This window comes from Tympanuchus pallidicinctus, unplaced genomic scaffold (genome assembly GCF_026119805.1).
Source record: "Tympanuchus pallidicinctus isolate F22 unplaced genomic scaffold, pur_lepc_1.0 scaffold14, whole genome shotgun sequence".
NCBI lineage: Eukaryota > Metazoa > Chordata > Aves > Galliformes > Phasianidae > Tympanuchus > Tympanuchus pallidicinctus.
In genome coordinates, this window is record NW_026294659.1 from 12,408,147 (window position 1) to 12,428,633 (window position 20,487).

A 20,487-nucleotide genomic window follows, 5' to 3' on the forward strand; every position below is an offset into this window, starting at 1 on the left:
GACTGCATTTCTGTTTTGAAGAATTTTTACTATTTGTATCCATAACCTAACTGCTCTGGGAGTTACGTGAAGCTACCACAATGTACATCCAAACCAGGCAGTTTGTTGCTCTTGCTGACTGCCAGAACCTCATGCAATCAGTGAGAATGTACGTCAACCAACACAGCTGCCACGTGTGCCCCTTTGAGAGAGAACAGGGACAAAAGCAACTGTCTGAAAATAATAACACTTTATTTGATCTTTTTTTTTTTTTTTTTGTTACATTATCATAAATGCTCTCTATTCTCAGAAAACAAAGCCCTAGTTTGGAAAATAATGCACATACAAATCTCTTACAGGTATTAAGTATACAGAAATATACAAAGATTTCTCTATTGTTGTAATATATCATCAGAATGTCCCACATCCCACATTTTTACTCAGGTTCACCGTACCAGTAAGCGTAAACTACAAAGGTAACAAGCAACCTGAAAAAAGACATGGTTGATATAATTACATATATGTATATATATATATCTACAACAGTGCAAATATATCACAGCGTGCAGGCAGCAGTAGTCTCTAGAGAAGCATAATAAAACTGATTCATAGTAATGCAAATGCATTACAGAAACAAGAGACAACAATGACATTCGATATACAGAATATGCACACTTCAGCACGCTGATTTAAAACGATGCTTGCATTGACTCTTGCTTTAAAAACAAAAGAACAAATATTAAATAATTCAATTATAGATTCAAGGGCAGTATCTCACAATAAGGTCAACTGACTCAGATTAAGTAATTAACAAATCTGTACCACTACAGGTAAGAGTTTGGCTACACTGCAGGACTTGTTTTCTTGATAGATATATCACATGTTCTATTTCCTTAAATTTCATTTACTTTTATTGTAAATGAGGAGCATTTGTTCCATATTCTTTTTCAGAGTTGCTCAACAACTTTGAGAAGCAGTAAACCTGCTTCTTAAAGTGAAATAGAGGAGTCTGTATAATAACACTAAACGGGTTACCAAAACAATTTAAACTAGGGTCAAAAAAAAGACATCACAGATGTCACCATCAATGTTAAAGATTCCCATGTCACCTTATGATCTGCATAAAAAGACCCATTGTAGATTTTTCTTTTCTTCTTGAAAGAGAGAAGCACACCCTTAGATCCAGACTGTTTGGCATTCTGTAGCCCAAAGAAATCTAAAAATGACTGCTCCTTCTCAAACTACTTTGCACTATACTCCAGAAGCTCCCTGTAACCACCCATGTGGGCAACAACCATTATCCAGCAAGGAGGACACACGCAACTGGTTCATGTGGCCTGAGCTGTACAGCAGCCTCCAGAAGGAAAATGGATCAACAAAATCTTGGTGAACATTGAAGGCATAAACAATGTCCAGAATGCAGGCTGAGTTATGGGAATTGTTTTTGCAAAAGGATTCATATTTTCCTTGGTCATCCTTTGTTTTACATTTCTTGTAATGACTCTCAATAGAATTCTAAATCTCTGTGAGGAAGCTTCTACAACTGACAAATACATAAAGTTACGGTTTATTGTAGGATTTCAAAGTAATAAAAAACGTAAAGGAAGCTTGTAAACAGGAGAGAAAAACTTTTTTTACATGGGTAGTAGGCCAAAGGGGAACGGTTGTAAACTAAAAGAAGGGAGATTTAGATTAGATGTCAGAAGGAAATTTTTCACTCAGAGGGCAGTGAGGCGCTGGCACAGCTGCCCAGAGAAGCTGTGGTGCCCCATCCCTGGAGGCGCTCAAGGCCAGGTTGGATGGGGCCCTGGGCAGCTGAGCTGGTGGGGGGCAGCCCTGCCCAAGGCAGGAGTTGGGGTGGGTGGGCTTTGAGCTCCCTTCCCACCCAAACCATTCTGTGATTCTAGGACAGGACAGTAGGAACTGATCCCTGAAAATGCTACTGCCCCTGTCCAATCGCAAAGCCCATGATTAATGTCAGTGACACCCAGCACTTAAGCGCTCACTAGTGCTGCGTGGCACAATCAGTAAGACCTGTGTCATGAATTCAGCAACGATCAGCCTGTCATAGACTGTTACAAAGGATGTGACACACTGTCATCTTCTGCCTACTCTTTGTTCCCAACAGCTTTTCAAAAAGCCTTTGTGATTGTTGTATCTTATTAATGGATTTCCATATAGAACTAGAAGAAAGTAACTCCTGAGTAATCGCACCCTTTTGGCCTGTTCGGTAGGAATACAGATACAATAAGAACATTTGGTCTTAAATGAAAAAGAACAACCTTTGGGACAGTATCTCTGCATCTACCACTGAGATGTCCTCTGCAGAAATCCAGATCAATTACCCACCAAGTCACCCTGCTCTAGGGGAGTCTGAAGTCAGATCGTGCTAAAACTAACCCTGAAGTTTTGTAACATTCTTGCTTCTGGCAGGGATTTTGCTGTCCTGCATGAATATTAAAGGTAATTAATTAAGGTATTAATTCTAGCAGAGCGTGAAATCCACTGCATCTGATAAGACATTCTGCAGTGCTGGGGGGGTCTTGCCATTAGGCAGGACAAATACAAACAGCCCTCTTCTCCAAGCCACCAGGTGGGATGGACCTACAGCTCAGTGAGTAAAGGCAATGTGGAAGAAGGCGCAGAGGCTGCAGAAAGGATTCCTAATGTCATTTTCACTCTTCTCACATGCATTTTTTGAGGATCTCTGGAAACATCGCTGCCCACCTTAGGTCCCTCCTTCTGCCCTTTTTGTATTGGTCCTGAATATAAATGTCATGTGGCAGGTGACAAAAGAGGGAAATTGTATTTCAATAAAAGCTAATGCTGAAAAATAATTAAGAATCCTTCCTTCTTAGTTTGGAAAGAACAAATAAACACTGGCAGTTTTAGTATGCAGAGCACTCCTGGATTGGCATTTCTGGTGCAGAAAGAAAAGAATAGAAACATTGTTTTTCCTTATCAAAATTATGCAGATAATAAAAGCTATTATGCAAACCCAAACTAGAAGTACTACAGGAAAACATACACTCCTCTCTATGCTCTATTTTAACTCTCCTTTGCCCCAAATATTTTTTGGTTCAGAAAGATGAATTCAAGATCACTGTAATCACCCAGCAACTTACCTAAAGCAAATTGACTTTTTGCTATAGTCTTTGAGTGTGTTCACACAACCAACATCTCAGTTTCCCTGTGCAATACAGCTCTCAACCAGCAAAGCACTCAAGCCTGGGCTTTATTTTAGAGATATCAGTCGTTACTTTGATTCATGAAACAATACAGATGTGAGGAGTTATTAACACAGATAATTACTTCTTTGGAAAAAGCTTTGGAATAACCTATTAGAGCAGAATGCATCCATCTAAGGCTGAGTACATCGCACAGATAAGATGTCCTTGGGAGAATCACTGCAGTGGTGCTACACATCAGGGTGCACTACCACACTTTGTTTCAAAAATAAATGCTTAACATACCATTAATTTTTTTTTCTTTTGTCAACACAGACACTGGCACAAAAGAGTAGACTGAAATAGCTGTCATCTGATACACCCCGTTTTGAGACTCAAGTAGTCATTATCTCACACATAATTATCTCTGTCTTTAATGTGCATATATGCTCCTTCAATAAGAAAAGAGATCGTTGGGGTTTCAAATGTTAAGAATCGCATAGGAAGTCAGCACCAGATATTTTTTCCACTACTCCCTTTGACCCATAAAGATGACATTTTCTCAATTTCTTATGTGAGTAGAAACCGTTTTCCAAATTGTTTATTTCATCGTAAATGAAAGAAAAAATTACTCCTGAAAACTTCCAGATTATATGCAGGTTTCAGCAAAAAAAAAAAAAAAAAATTTGAAGCATAAAGTCTTAACTGATGCACATAATAACCAAAATAACATAAAAATAAATAAACAAAAATGAAACAAGGAAGCCAACAGAACGCTAAAGACCTCTAGTAATCACAACAGCAATCGTAGGTCTAGTCTACAAGAGACCATTTAAAAACATTTGTGCCTTGTGCAATTTTTAAATGGATTGCATCAGGTCTGAATGGTAATAATAGCATTGATTTCAACATGTTTATGGCTATTTATACATAGTTATAAAAATAGACTTTTTGAAGTGTTTAGTTTCTTGCTGGCCTCATCTTTTTTTCAGCATGAAGCCCCCAGAGGTTGGCAAAGTGTTTGCTCAGTTCACTAACACAGGAATGCATTTTATCCTAGCCTGTTAGAGCTTATTTCTGCAAAACAATAGAAAGGCCAAACAGAATCTGTGTTAAAAGACTACAGCTTAAGAACATACAATTGGGATGCACTTCAAATACTTCTGTCCCACAGTAACATCAAGGGATGTCATTAGTTAATTTTAGCACCAAGGCAGGAAAGAATGATTATCTCATCTGTGGGTAGAGCTGGCTTCAAGAGAATTCATTTATTTCTTTATTGGAATACTACAGCCTGAAAGTGTTGCTCAGAATAGTAACTTTCAGCTAAATTCTGCCAGCAGATGGCTGGGAAGAAGCACAGCTAATAAAAGGAGTGACAGAAATATTCTGGAGCATCTATTTTCTTAGGAACACCCACAGAGGATCAGATTTTTGGCTACCATCATACAATATATCATTACAGTGCAGAAGGATATACTGCAGACTAAAGAGCTAAAATAAAATCTACCAACAGAGGAACAAGCACACACAGACAAGACAGTGTTCAAGGTGCCCATATTACTAAATAAGGTTAGACAGGAGAAGACAGCATCGCCCTCATCCAAGTGTAGAAATATCAGTTTTATCAGCAAGGTTATTTCATTTGATAAACTGCAGGTGATCTTCAGTGTGCTGTTTGGTAAATGGTGTTGGTAAACACAAAACTTAAACCCTGACCTGATTTAATGATGTGGATGTCATTCATTCATACTCAGCTAGCCTACAGCAAGACCATCGGTGTGCAACAAAACAGTCATCTGGTAAACCCTGTTTTTTTATCTGTTTGCCAACAGTAACTGCCTGAAATACTTACAAAAATATTCTGAGAGTCTTAAGATAATCAAAGTAGGCTGTACCAAGGAATTTCAGCTTGTGTCTTGTTTAATAACTGTTCACAGTTCTGAGTATTATTTAGAGCAGCCAAAGTTCTTACTTTCTCGTAGCTAACAGCCAGGTAAACACATACCTTCTTGTTAGCATGCCTGGAAATGCTGTGGAGCTGTACAAAAGCTCTACTAGCTTCAGGGATATTTTAAGAAAAGAAAAAAAAAAACAAAACAAAACCAGCAAAAAAACCATGCAGATTGTACAAGGATTTTTTTTTTCTTATAAAGTAAAGATTAACTTTGCTTTCACAGGCCAACCTTACTTCCAGGGAATGTTCAGCTACCATTCCTAAAATATGTGAAAAGCCTTCAGCCTTCTGGAACACTGGCTTAACTCAAGTATGCTGATTTTAATAGGTATACACAGTCTGTGTCTGCACCAGTAAATTAAAGATAGTCTGGGCATGGGTAAGGAAAACTAATAAACTGTCTTCACTGAGAAATGAATGGTAGAGTTGTCGCCCAGCACAACCCAAGGTTTTTCAGAAAGCATTTGAAGTTAGCATAGGGCAGAGATTGTTCCTAGAAGACCCAGTTGTTTGAGGATTAACAAGACAGCAGATTGTGCAAACTGGCCTAAAGGCCAGAGATCAGATTCTAGCATTATTTAGTTAACTAGTAAAGATGTAGCTGTGAAGTCCTCAAACATAGTCTGTGAACTGTAATTGATGATGAGCAGATGAACAAGGTCTTCATCTACTCTACCATTATGAATTACTGAGCTCCTGAGTGGTTTGCTGTCACTGAGCTGCTTCCAGTCTACAAGACTTCAGCACCCTGTTAGGAATAATGCATTTGTAGAATGTGTATTCTGGCTCAGATATCTACGACTTTTAGGTAAATGGACAATAACTGCAGAAGGTACTGGAATTCACAAAGAATTTCATCAGGGTGTCCAACACGGGCATGAGTGCCATGCTATCATTTTGGGTTGCCAATCTATACCCATGAAAATTAGTAACAAAATTTGTAACAACTTAGTGTCAGAATTCCCCAACACGTTTACAAAGGTGAGATATACAAAACAAATGCATGCCTCTTGCAATAGTTTCATAGGTGTTTAGATCAATTTGCTGTTAATTTTCATTTCACTTACGTAGACTTTTGGATGCAAACAAAACTGTTTGGCCTGCAGTGTTACAAAGCCCTTTGCATAATCTGAACAGACTCCTACAAGTCATTTTTAACTGGCATTTCAAACACTGACATAAAGGCAGTCACAAGTGGTCTAACACAATACTCCAAGCTCTGAACTATAGATAGGTCTTGGACTCCATCAGACGATTTCTTAGACTTTAGGGACAGATTCTGCTTTCATAATTTAAGAAAAAATGAGCCTTGGAGCGCTTTGATCTTTTCATTCACAGGAGGTAGATCAAACAGATAAGGAGCAGTATCAGTATTTTCAAGATAACAAATCTTTAGGATTTAAAAGACACTGCAAAAGAATGTATTTTCAATCATTCAGCAGTAGCTTGAACATGTCTGTGCTATCTATTGCTGCTTCCAAATATGGATCACAGACTCAGCGCAGACTCAGAATCTGCCCTGTCCTCCTATCATGACAATTTTCAGATATGAGACCAGCTCGACAAGTAAAGCACCAGAATTCTACATTTAAACAGAAACAAAAATAATGACTTGAATCATTTTAGACTTTTCTTTTTCTGTTTTTAAAAAGTACTCATATCAAAAAGATGCCTTTTCCTTATTATTACAGTTACAGACTTTTGGCCAGTAGGGGTAATGCCATGGAAAACAACTGCAAAATAAAACATAGAAAACCACGACAATGAAACTCTAGAATTTAAAAAGATGAGATAATCCTATTTTCTTTGCATTTCTCATTTTGCATTTCATTATCTTGTCACCTACAGATGACATTATACTATTCTGGCTACCAGGACTTGAATTACCTTATCGCATAATTGGTTTTCAGAAAGAAATTTCCTGCAACCAGTTGTTTTTTTTTTTTTTTTTTTTTTAAATTACAGTTACACTGTCTCAGTATTGAAATTCTGTGTTGTAAAATTCCCTTCTATTTCTTCTTCCTGGTTAAAGCTAGAAAGTGTAATGAAAACATGACCCAACCCAACTGGACTGATTGACGTAACACTATATGTCTTCTATCCCAGTGTGGTTCTCTAGGTCATAACAGCATCTAGCTGGGCACTGGAGACGGGCCTGCCACAGTGAGACAATGTCAACTGCCCTCTACTGCATGTCTAAAGATCTTCCTACTGCATCATTTTGGTTGTTTTTCCTCTACCTCTCTGCCCGGATTTTGTATCTGAGAACAAAATAGGCAATTAGACGCAGAGAGAAGAAGAAAATTCCAAGAACAATGAAGTCCAGGTAGAGTTTGGCATTTTCTACATCCAGTTCTCTCAGAATGGCCTCTGATTTTTGAAAATGGCAAGTATCATCTTTATCACAATGCAGATCTTCTCGATCCAGTCCATAGATTGAGAGAATAACTCCTTCGAACCCGTATCTGGAAAGAAGAAGAGTGGATCATAATGTAAAATGTTGATGATCTGTTTAGAAGTGCTCCCATTGAAATATACTCTCTGTAAGAGCTTGGATGGAAACACTGATGAGTTTGTTACTGTTCTGATGTTTGTCCCAAGGTAAATTCTATCCTTATTGCAATAAAGCAAATGACATGCCACTGGTAATTTATATGCGACTTCTCAAATAGGAGAATGTTAAAATAGAAAGCAGGTAAACTTCAGCTCATATTCAGACTCTCCTTTTAAGAGTGATATAATTAATTCAATTTTTAAACTAAGCAACGGAGATACAAGTATGGTCTGAAGTCAGAAATATATTAAAACTAATATCAATCTAGAATGTTTCTTCTTTTTCCTTACAAGTACCACAGTTTCGCTAATTAATATTGCACAGTTCCCGTTTCCCCTGAAACCAGGCGCACTTAAGATTTTACTCTATGAGCAGATAAGTTATCACAGTTCCCATGCATATGACAGCTACCTTCAGCTCCAGGAAACCCTAGGCAGGCTGGACAATGACTTAAGGCCTCATTCTGAATTCTAGCTTAACTAATTCAGGGGGTGCAGTCTCTTCATCAATGATGGGTCTTTGTGTAAGACATCATTAGACAAATGAAAGCATATTCAGTTTGAGTTTTCTTAGTAATACTGCAGTATGGGCAGGGTGAGGAGAAGGGAGTGAGCAAAGGGGTACCACCTAGAAACCTATTTCCTCATACTAAAGGGGCCTACACATACACAAGCCATACACAAAATGATAGTCAAAACATCTCTTATTAAGATGCACTTTAGCTCCTTCTGCAACATCTACTTCCTAATCACTTCATCTGATTTCGAAGAAAACCTTTTCATAATCATCATGGGAATTCACCATTTAATTTTAGCCATTAATATTTAGGCGTCCAGTCCAGACTAGTTTGCTGCCTCCAGAGGTTTCCTGATGACAATCAGACCATAAGATAACTGTCTCAAGTAGAGCGTGACTGACATAGATAGGATGTAACATGCCTATGCCTATAAACTCTTGAGCAAAGAATTCAGATAACCTATGCCTCTTTGCTACTGCAAAATTTAAAGAAAACAATGCTTTGTCCAACAAGGCTACTTAGGATACAGCAGTGACTTATACATAATTTTCTTCTGAAATGTGGTGCTGACAATAGTTTCTCAACAATTTTGGGTATACCGCCTTTATATCAACAAAGGAGATTTGATATCAACATGGAGATTTGAATGCTGTGCAATCCAGAGTACTTTCACAAGTACTTAACAGACTTGCGGCCAAGGATCCATACCAAATATTCCTGTTTACTTCACAGTAAAAACAAAATAAAATGAAGTGAGGTAATGTGGCATCCATTTACATTATATATATGTCTACACTTCAAAAGAATGTCTTTTGAACATAGCCTTCTTGGTGTCCAAAACAACCAAACAATCATATAAGTAGCTTTTCTAACAGGAAATTAATGGACTCCCTAGCAGTACCTGACATAGGAAATGTAGGACATCCACTGGAGGTATGTAGGGATGGTATCAAAGCTGACAAAAAACCCAGAAAACAGAAGCACTGGAATGGCAGTAACTGGACCCACAAAAGTGGCTACCTGGGAAGAGAAGGAATAGGAAGATTCTTGTCAGACAGAGAAAAAACTAAGAATTAATTTGCTCTTTCATCTGATGTCCAGATTTTAAGTTAGGAAACCAAATAGCACTTCTCTTACAAAAATCCTGGCTTTTGTGCCAAACTAAACAGACAGTGAAATTCTACTCTCTGAGGCAGTGAAGAGTTCTACCATTCGACTTGAATGCTACTTCATTAAATAGTTAGAGTTTCAAATGCCAATTACTGAATTTTTTGGACAAATTTCCTTAGAGGCAAGTTAACATTTAGTAGAGGAAAATGGGTCTTCTCATCTTCCTAAAACTTGTTCCTACATTGCTGCTTCAGGATCCCTCCTGTGAAGCACTTAAACCCACCACGAAATTTACAGAGCAAGATGTACACTAGGATTCCTTTGATACTCAGTGTAAGTGACCCCTCTTCCTCACTGTTTGACACATCAGCAGATACACAACCCTCCTTCTCATCAATCCCACACGCAAAGCAGTTTCAACTGGTTCTAAAATTTGATGAAGGTGGTAAAAATGATTTCCAATTGAATGGCTTTGTTGAGGAAGACAGGTATTGGCCTATTTACAGCCTCTCCTCTCTACATCTCCTCTAGGGCAAATGGTCATACAGGTACCTCTGGTGAAAGCAGAAGAACAGAGGTAGAAAAGGGTTTTGCTCATTTCCACAGGATGGTACAGAGTAAACCAAGATTTCAACTTCAGAAAACTTCACACTATCACTGCATATTAGTATCAATGTAACATGTTGAAACAGGCACCACAGAACATTTCTGTTGTGAACTATCGCTTCATCAATCTCTGTGCCAGGAAGCAAAATGGAGTTACATAGCTAGCTTCCAGCCTAGCAGTCACACCAACAGCTGCTTCTCGCCCTCCTTCTGCAGAAGTTTAATGTCTGGTCAATCTTTTCCTACCCTTCCACCTGCAACCTTGCATGCATGTGGAAGAACCCCATCCTGAGCTGCTGATCTCCATGATCAACCTGCATTCTGTATATGCATCAGTCCTCCTCAGCCAGGGATAAATACCAAAAGACAATCCGTTCAAGCAGGCACAGCCCATTCAGATCTGGTAGCAAGAAGCATCAAGTAGCTATATCAGGCAAAGAGAACTTTTTGCTTATCTTCTTTTAACAAATATCTTGGGACACAACAACATTCATAGTAAGCAATCAGTTCTAGGAGATATCTAGGAGACTGTGAAATCACCAAATGCCATCTGTACCTGGAGAGATGTAGAGGCTGCTCCTATGAGAAGACCGAGTGACTGTGCCACCAGGGATGTCATGGTTCCCAAGGCTGCAAAGAGGACAAATCGGAGTGCATCAGATGGCTGTGAAGTCATCCAGTACACGATGCTGCAATAAGCTACAGGAAACATGATCTGCAAGGAGATATACTTGTAGTTAGTCTGTTGAAGCCTAACATTCACTTTTACTCTGAATAAGATAAAAACATAGGGAGACCTAGTTAATCCATAGCTCTCAGTCTTTACATGTTACATGACACACATGGTGTTCAGCTGAGAAAAATGAATTAATCTGCCACAAGCTGTAATATCTATCATGCTACTGTGTATCCCGCACACTTACATCCCATTTCAATTTCTCTTTACATAACATCAAAAATGGTAATTTTTTAATTAAAACAATATTACGTCAGATGAGGGCATACTATTATCAAGATGCTTTTTATCTGAACCTGAGGCTAAGGCACACATGATAAGTTTCTTCATCACTCAGATAAAATACTGTTACTGATCTTCTCAGCAAGTGCACTTGCCATGAGTTTAAGATGGTTCTTATTTCACTGAAGAGTAGCACATATACCTGAAAAGGAACATCAGCCATTGTTTTGGCAAGATAGTAGGCTTTCAGGCTGTACCAGTAGTTCAGGTGCTCTCTAAGAAACACTCCCATCTCAAGAGGAACTATAGAAAATACAAATAAAGGTAGGCAGGTTGTCAGTGTATAATATTCTTCCACAGAGTAACAAATCTAATAATATTACATAATAACAACATAATCCTTAACTGCTGTAGTCCGACAGGGGGACTGGAACTCAAATACCTTTGACAGACCAGCAATAGTTTCAAGATTTATAATGAAATGTGAGAAGTCTACCCTGAGAATTGCTAACTGTCGAGAATATATACTGGGTTACTCAAATGATTTGAACTCTCCTCTAAGAGGCTTTTTAAAATAAAAAGAATTTCAAAGCCTAAAGGACCTGGTTATTCCTTTTGGTACAAAGGCAAATCCGAAGTAACAGTGCTCCCAGAAGAAGTACGGAACAGTTTGTTTCAGATATCACATGACTACACTGATTTCACGCAGCAGTCATGACTTAGAAGTCCTAGGGAAATTAGCATAGTTTTTCTAAGATTAAAAAAATTTATATCTTAACAAAGCAGAGATACACTGGCACGTTAGGAAAAGGAGTAATTCCAGTCCAAGATTGTAATAATAGACTGAGAGAGTTGAGAACTACTTGCAGAACTGTGGAGAGAGTCTGTCCCTGTTAGCTTCTACACAGCAGTTAGTGAGAACAAGCTTTACCCTAAAGCCTGTCTTAGAATTGGAAGCACAATCAAATGTCATGGTACATGAAATAGATACACTGCCCTTCCAACTTGTTGCAATCTCCTTGTTCTTTAATTTAAGAATATGACTGGTACTCACATGTAAGGACGGTTGGCATGAGTGCAGCAAACATAAGAAACAACATGGAAAAAAAGAGGAAGCCAGAATTGCTGAGAACCTTCTTAGCTTCATTGCCAATGCCTAAGTAGAGCAAGCCAATAAGCAGACCAATTCCAATGTGAGAGGTGATACGCAAATGTGTTAGGACCTATAAGCAAGGAAACAGAAGTATTTCTGATCAGAAAGTCTGAGTTCAAAAACAACAGAAATATGACTGACATCAGATATACAGCATGCAGAAAAATAATAATTATGTCCAGAAGAACAAATATAGGAATGTTCACTTTCTACTAGGAAACTGGGTCTCAGCTAAGGAAAACTTACATTAATGAACTTTCTAGTGTGAATCAGATCCCAGGCTATTAGTCCAGATAATTTCTTCCAATAAACAAAAGCAGAAATTGTAAATGTTGCAACCTGAAATCCTATTGTCAGACAGTGTCATGTAGCAATTTTCCCTCATGCACCAGGAGACTTTCTCACTATAAGACAAACGTCCCTGAGCAGATAAAAGTGGTAAGACAAGGGAGGAAGAAAAGAGTTTTGTTTGTTTGTTTGCTTTGTATAGACCAAATGAACTTAATCAGGCATACATAAGCCTTTTGTGGCTTCTCGGCAAGACAGTAGTTCTACAAGTGATATGGATGAATAAAGAAAAGTATGGAAAACCTGCAATAATTGTTAAAAACAACACTGTTTCTCTATCTAAGTATTCTAAAATAAGCCACAGTTTCCCCTAGATAGAGACGAGGAGAAGTTTCTATGATCAATGGTTAGGGTTTGTACACCTTGGAGATACGCTCTCCACAGAGACATTCCACTGACTAGCTGACATGAAGCTGCATGTATGCTTTGTTTTTTAACACATCTCCCATGTGAACACGTCAGTGTATTTTGGATTGAGTATTTGGTGATGTGCAAACTAGCACACATTACAGAAAGACAACATTCAACAACCTCATTGACCTTTTAATGATAAATGCACTATAACATAAAACAACAGCAAGGGACAATAATGAGAGATGACAAATAAACGCACTGGTAACGCAACCAACGGGCACAGAATCACAGAATCAGAGTGGCTTGGGTTGGAATGGATCCCAGTGATCATCAAGTTCCAACCCCTGTCTGTGGTAGTGTCACCAACCTCCAGATCTGATAGTAGGTCAGACTGCCCAGGGCCCCATCCAACCTTGTCTTGAATATCTGCAGGGCCAGAGCATCCACAGCCTCTCTGGGAATCCTGTGTCAGCACCTCACCACTCTCAACATAACATATATGGTCTGGAAATAAGACGCTTCCTAACCACTGTGACAGTATGGTTCTGCCATATCTTCCCAACTACCATATTACAGAAAACAGCTGCTTGCTTTTACTATAACAGTCAATATAGTGTTTCTCTTTCTAAAAAAGATGTAACACTTGTTATCTGACAGTGGAGGCCTGGACACAGAGTCCCAGCAGATTTCTTCCTAGCCTTTAGTTCTGTGTACATGTCTATACTGTAAACTATTGTGTCCTAAACAGCTACTTCCCTAAGTGTGGGGCAAGTGCAGCACAGTCACAGCATCTGGAGCTCAGTGAAACTCAGCTTACTCTGTTGCAAGAGTAATTTACTCATGCTGAGCTCCATCTGGCTCAAGTGCTTTTGGGTTTCTAACTACCTCATGCATAATACATTTTATGGCTTTCCCCGTTCTTAAAGACAGGTATATCTAATTAATGTGTGCATTAGTGTCTATGCTGTCTTTTCTCCTCTCATGTGAAGCACTGAAAACCCTCCAAAACAGAAAAAGCAGCAAACAAACCTTCCTCAGATTTATCAGATTGCAAATCTGTCACTGAGAAAACCACTTGGACAAGGATACTTCACACTGAGGAGTCCCTTGGACAAGTTTTTACATAAAGTCTATTTTTGAGGAAGCTCATCTCCTTAACTTGTGCCTGTTAGTGGAGGGACACTCATATCTAGAGGACCTTTCAAAGCAGGAACATTGATCACAAGTGTAAATACTCCTATCTCTCAAATTCACAAACAATTCAGCTACTTCAAAATAAGAAAGACTTTTATGAGTTTAACAAAATGTCCCTTCATATTTTGCTAATGCAAACTATCTCTGCAAAACATTTAATAAACTTACAAGAAAACTGCAGGCCTGGGAACTTTGAAGGAATTTATTTTCAGAAAAAGGTGAAAAATAGTTTTTTTTTCCCCTGTGAACGAAGAGTTTCATTTTGATACTTACTCCATTGTAAGTGTATGGAAACAAGTATTTCCTTTTCACATAAGCAAGTTTTGATTTATTGGTTTTATGTTTCAGGAGCAAAAAGAAAGATTTTAAGCATTAACTTTACATTACACTGAAATTGTATCTCTGCCACCTTGAATAGTCTGAAGAGACAATAATTTTCTGGCATACCAGTACACCATCATTATCACTTTTTAAAAAGATAAATATTTGCATAAGTAACTTGCCAGCACAGAGAAAATTTCAGCTTTAGGTTTGTAGCCCAAATGCGTTTGAATTCTACTGAAGAAAACTGCTGTTCACAATTAAGGTTTAATTAATAGCAATATTGAAAGAGAAGCGTCTTTACTTCAAAATTCATTGTCAATCTTCATGCATGGGCTGTGGACAAGACTCTTAAAGCATATTTATAATGTCTTACAACTAACTGAATAAACCTTTAGGCTCCAAAGGTACTATCAAAGCAGACTTACTGAATCCCTCATGATGGTGAGAAAAGTTCTTTTGAAGAGGATACAAAATTGGGTTAGGCAGCTGGCGGAGAAGCTGTGGCAGCCTTCTGTGGAGGAGGAATCCTGCGGAAACACATGAAAGAATAAACTCCTTTCTTTGCAGTGTCTTGCTTAGTTTTCTTTCACAAAACCCCATTATCGTCAGCTGAATGTGCCCCAAAACTCCTCAATTGACTGAGGATTTTAAATTCTCTTCCTCCCTCTCCAACCTCAAGCCATACCCATTACTTGTGATATATGAAATACCTCTTCAGAGGGCCGGTGCCAGAGAAAGGGATTCAACTCATTCTCACCACCAACATCTCTCTTGTAGTCTGTGTCACAAATCCTCTCCCGTACTGCCCTTACCAGTCGGCTGTTCTGGTCTCCATATTCACCAGATGCTACTTCCATAACTATGTAAATCAGAAGATGAGTTACTGGTTTATACTATGGGTTAGTTACAGGCCTTATTACTAGGTTCCCTTGATTCCGTAGCATTAATAGTTGTAGGAGTTTGTTTTTAAAAGGGCTCTAATCTAAATTCATGTGTATATATACATAATTTAAGTGTATTTCTCTATACATCTTCAGAAAATTCACTTGATCTTCATAGTTAAATGAACCGTTTTAGATGAGAAGTAGTAAATATGAAACAGTACTGGTAATCAAAAGTGACAAATGCCTATTTTGTGGTCTTTAGTTCATCTTTATAATTAAGAACAAAAGAAAAATCTCAATTCTATCAGCTGTATGGTATATGGTATTGTTCAAGAAAAAAAACAACAAAACAAACAAAACATAAAAACAAATCCAAAATACTACAATATTGGAGTCACTTTGAAAAATCATTGTGATTAAATTACTATGAAATACAAAATGATATGTTTAACCTTTTATTTCATGAACCTGCACTTCTATCAGAGAGAAACAGTCACTAAATTCGACCACCAGATGGCATTCAAATTGCTTAGAAATAATCCAATTGATTTTAATTCCAGTTTTGGTACATATATGTACACAGAAACGTATGTATACATGTACAAAAGTATAAACTGCACCATGATTCCCCTTATTCTGAAGGTGCTAACCAAACACAAAACAAATTATTCAAACTTTCCTTACCAAAATCTGCAGGATTGTGATAGGTTGGACAATTCAAACCCAAATCTCTTAAGTAAGGGACAAGGTTTAATACTTTTCCCCGGTAAATACATTGACCTTGACTTAAAACATAGAGCTGAAATACAAGGCAAAGAAAAGAGAATCACAATATGAAATCATATAATAATATTTGAACATCCTAACTGTATGACAGCAAACCATGAACACAACATACTCTTGTAGGCCCAGTCAGAGAAATATATCTGGAAGATTTGTCACCATTTGGAACTATCTTTGTATGTAATAACAACTAATGAAAGATGAAATGCTTGAGATGTGAATTCTGCAAACATTCCCTCCAGGACTTAAAGCACATTAACTCAGAAACAGACTAATTCAAGCCTCAGACACATTTGAAATCAGATAAGAAACTGCATAACCAAGCTATCTAATTTCCATATATTATGGATCTTTTTGTTGGGAGACAAGGCTGGTGAATGTAGGAACAGAAGAAGCAGAACAGCACAGCAACAGGAAACAGCTTGATTATCCTCACTTTTTGCTGTACTGCTGGCATTAAATAACCCCCAGCTTGCCAGACTGGTAATTTCTTGCAAGAGTTTGTTCACCCATGGTGTAGTAAGTTTTCTCTTGTCTCTGATTTAGATATCCTAAAAAGATTCAGGTAAATTTAAATCTAAAATCTAATCTAAAAGCACATGGTTCACATCTTGTTGCTAGGTTGGAGAAAAGATCTCCAGTTGACTTCATTTCAATTCTTACCATCAATAAACACTTCTGAATTTACACCTGTGTAACTAAGATAAGAATGTGTACTAGTAATAACACCACAGATATCTGCAATAAAGCTCTCCTGCTCTTAAAAATTACTTCTCATTTACTTTACTGACAGCACTGTGCCCAGGAACAGTAGTAGGTGAAGGTATACAATTCTTAACCGTGATAATCACAATTTTACAAACATACCAGCCAGATTCTTTAAAAATATTGCACTTAAACAGGAATGGAAAATGGAAACAGGCAGAGAAAAAAAAAAAAAGAAAAAGAAAAAGAAAACATAATAAAACATATTTTTTACTCCAATTTATATATGTATTTGATTTGGAACCATAGAGTTCATCTTTTTACTTAGAGAATGTAGCTTGGAAAGTATAGCCTTCCTAAACCATGTAAAAAGAGTGAGAATTATACCTGATCAAACAACTCAAAGAGTTTAGCACTGGGCTGATGAATTGTGCAGATGATGGACCGGCCACCCTGGGCTAAAGCTTTCATCAGAGAGACAACTTGAAAACATGATGCGCTATCCAAGCCGCTGAGTGAGAGGAAAGAAGTCTGTTATCCATAGATCCATACACATCCCTCAGAACTAGCACATGTATTTGATACTTTGGTATCTGGCTATTATCTTCCTAGAAATTTTCTCTTTAACAGTTTAATTTTATCATATGCCAACCTTACGCTTGTATTTCTCCTTCAGTCTTTTAATTAAGTTGGAAACATGCCCAAGAATGAAAAATAGCAGTATTCTGAAAACTGCCTTAAGGGATTTCTGCATTTCAGAACTACAGATTTAAATGTGCCTAACTTTAATGAATAGATACATATTCATGGCCCTCCCAGCTTCCTCCTAAATTGATCACAGAATTTGATCCAAAATATGCTACACTTGTTATAAAAAGTTAATCTTCAAAATACTTATATTCAAGCTTATATTTTTGCTTGAAGAAGAAAGCTCGCGTGATACAATCTGAAAACAATATCCTCTCTTTTCTTATTTCAGCTCATGTCTTCATTAAATATTACTTATAGACCCATGGTCTCATGTTTGTAGAAGTGAGCCAAGGCACAAGTACTCAAATGAAAGTATTGAGACATTATTCAGCACTTTAATGCAATACAACATGAGCCTTTTCCAATTACTTAGATGTGAATAGCTGTTCTGCAGCACTGTGCTATCATGTGAGCAACCTTAATTTTTGCCCCTGAAGTACCTGGTTGGTTCATCAAAAAACATAACAGGAGGATTGTTCACCAGCTCCAAAGCAATGGCAAGACGCTTTCTCTGGCCTCCAGATAGACTCCCAGTCCTTGTATTGGCACAGGTTAGCAAACCAAGGGCTGTCAATATTTCCTTCACCTACAGGAAACACAACAATGCAAATCGTTTAAATATCTTAGCAGAAAAGAAGAGCTTCTTTACTATAGTACCAATTTTCATGGAGAAAGTAAGTTAAAGTACGACTTTGTTTCACTACCTCTATATCAAAGACTATTTCCATATAATGTAGAAAAGATCAAACATTTATTAGATTCAGTGGGGCTTAACCTAGCACCAAACATTTTGACCAAAATTCTACTTGTCTGTAATGCATTATTTGTCTCAGTAGAAAGCCATTCTTGTGATAACCAGACCTTCCATAGTGTTCCTTGGATATGGTGCATATATCACAGAATTACAGAATTGTAGGGGTTGGAAGGGACCTCCAGAGATCATCGAGTCCAACCCCCCTGCCAAAGCAGGTTCCCTACAGCAGGTTGCACAGGTAGGCATCCAGGCAGGTCTTGAACATCTCCAGAGAAGGAGACTCCACCACCTCCCTGGGCAGCCTGTTCCAGCGCTCTGTCACCCTCAAAATATCAAAAGATCTTGGCAGTATGTGAACACTTACTACACAGCAAAACCAACAAGCTTCTTTTATAAGAACTTCTAGGCTTACAAGAGTATGGAGAACTGTATAACACAAATGAGTAGTTTCTAAAGAGGCTTGAGCTATTCTCGTATCTGTTCTTTCAAGTCCACTCTTTAAAGGGTGGCCACTGATTCTAAGTGTTTTCATTCCCTCAGAGCCAACTGAGCTATCATGTATTCTCAGATGTTTGGGAGTTCCTCAAGACACTGCCTCAGGAAAAGCAGTTTGTCCCAGAGTCTTTAGAACAAAGGAGAACAATCCCAGCTGCTGTGAATTTTTCTGTCTCAGTGATTGCAGATCCAGACTTGTAGCTCTATATAAGGAAAGCAACACTTTGGCATCAGTAAAAACATAGACATTAAAATGTCTGAACTCAAGAAATATGACTCCAATAAACCAACTACCAACCAGCTCCCATTCTGAGAGAAGAGCCCAACTACCTCTATCCTTAATTCTTAGGGAAGGTACTATGGAACATGGGCAACATGTGCTAAACCAACCAGAAATTTCAGAAACAAACCAGAAACTTCACTGGAGATCTTTCACTTGTCCCTGGCTGTTTTAAACAGGCATCTGTAATCTTGTTAACACAAGTGCATAAATTCATACAATTTAACTCTGACCAACATTTACCAATTTATAATAATAAAATCAATGATTTATTCCAGCACAGGCTAGTAATACTAAAATGAGTGCCCTTTTAACAAGAGTTGTGCAAATGCATACAACACAGTCTTTTCCTCAAATTTCTGTTCATAATTACAGAAGAACTTGCTTGGCCTAACTTAGCAAAGGGCAAACAAATTAAGACTTTCAAAGTACAAGCGAAATAACAGTTGTTTCTGAACAAATACATTTTTCCAATTAAAAATGTGCATTTATCATATTAAGAAAAATATATTTGAGTCAACCAAAGCAATTCTAACCAATATGCTGATTAACCTACCTGTCTGGAGTTTTTTCTGAATTTCACAGATTCTCTGAGATTGAAGAGCTTTAGAATGTTCCAATTAATTAGGAAATAAATATGGATAGCAGGCAGCAATGGAAATTGCTTCTGTATCTCTGAAGACACCATTTTCATATTGTAGGCAAAGGATTTACTTTTCCCCAGATGGATCAGAAGTAGTTTCCCGTTCTCCTTCTGCATGTGGATCTTACGATCCACATGCCAGCTAAGGCCAGAGGCATCTTTTACTAGAATAAGATACTCCTCTGGAGTAGGTAAGTCCAAAAAGTCAAGTTCGGGTCTCAATCAGATGTGCAAGAATAAATCGAATAAGAAAGGTTGAGGGAACTGGGCTTGTTTAGCTTGGAGAAGGTTCCAGGGAGACCTCACTGTGATCTTCTAGCACATGAAGGGAGTGTATAAACAGGAGGAGATATGACTGTTTATGAGGGTGGACAGTGGTAGGACAAGGGGAAATGGTTTTAAAATAAGACAGGGGAGGTTTAGGTTAGATATTAGGAGGAAGTTTTTAACTCAGAGAGTGGTGACGCACTGGAACAGGTTGCCTAAGCAGGCTGTGGATGCCCCATCCCTGGAGACATTCAAGACCAAGCTGGATGTGGCTCTGGGCAGCCTGGTGTCGTGGCTGGTGACCCTGCCTATGGCAGGGGGAAGTGAAACTAGATGTTCATTGTGGTACTTTTCAACACAGGTCATTCTATGACTCTAAAACAGACTGGAATGTGAGGAAGAGTAGGAAGCATCTAATGTTCCTGAAACATCAGGCCACACCTTTCCAATGTGCATGCTCATCGCCTTCTTCGTTCTTCAGACTTTTGTTTCAGTTGAGTTCTGTTACATGGCTTTTTCCAGCTGCCTAAACTATTCCTAAATTCACCTGTTAAGAGTACGGTTTTGGGAGCACAAAATATACCAGAATGAAAACATGATCTTTTCTATTTATGGGGAAAAAAAAAAAAAAAACAAACAAAAAAAAATAACCAACTCTGAAAAGCCAAGGAAAGATTAGAACGTGAATTTTACAGGAAATACTTA

The 20,487-nt window shown here is 38.0% G+C and overlaps 1 protein-coding gene across 1 annotated transcript in view; it reads right to left on the reverse strand.

Annotated features, from left to right (window-relative positions):
- Nucleotides 1–214: 214 nt before the first annotated feature.
- ABCG1 (ATP binding cassette subfamily G member 1) overlaps nucleotides 215–20,487 on the reverse strand; it is a 60,343-nt gene continuing 40,070 nt past the window's right edge. Inside the window, exons 6-15 of the mRNA XM_052674299.1 lie at nucleotides 17,784–17,929; nucleotides 16,981–17,104; nucleotides 15,790–15,904; nucleotides 14,932–15,080; nucleotides 14,647–14,748; nucleotides 11,903–12,071; nucleotides 11,051–11,151; nucleotides 10,447–10,605; nucleotides 9,076–9,194; nucleotides 215–7,568 (exon numbers count right to left, since the gene is read on the reverse strand). Coding sequence (XP_052530259.1) covers nucleotides 7,340–7,568; nucleotides 9,076–9,194; nucleotides 10,447–10,605; nucleotides 11,051–11,151; nucleotides 11,903–12,071; nucleotides 14,647–14,748; nucleotides 14,932–15,080; nucleotides 15,790–15,904; nucleotides 16,981–17,104; nucleotides 17,784–17,929 — 1,413 coding nt within the window. The 3' untranslated portion in view covers nucleotides 215–7,339. The remainder of the gene's footprint in view (nucleotides 7,569–9,075; nucleotides 9,195–10,446; nucleotides 10,606–11,050; nucleotides 11,152–11,902; nucleotides 12,072–14,646; nucleotides 14,749–14,931; nucleotides 15,081–15,789; nucleotides 15,905–16,980; nucleotides 17,105–17,783; nucleotides 17,930–20,487) is intronic.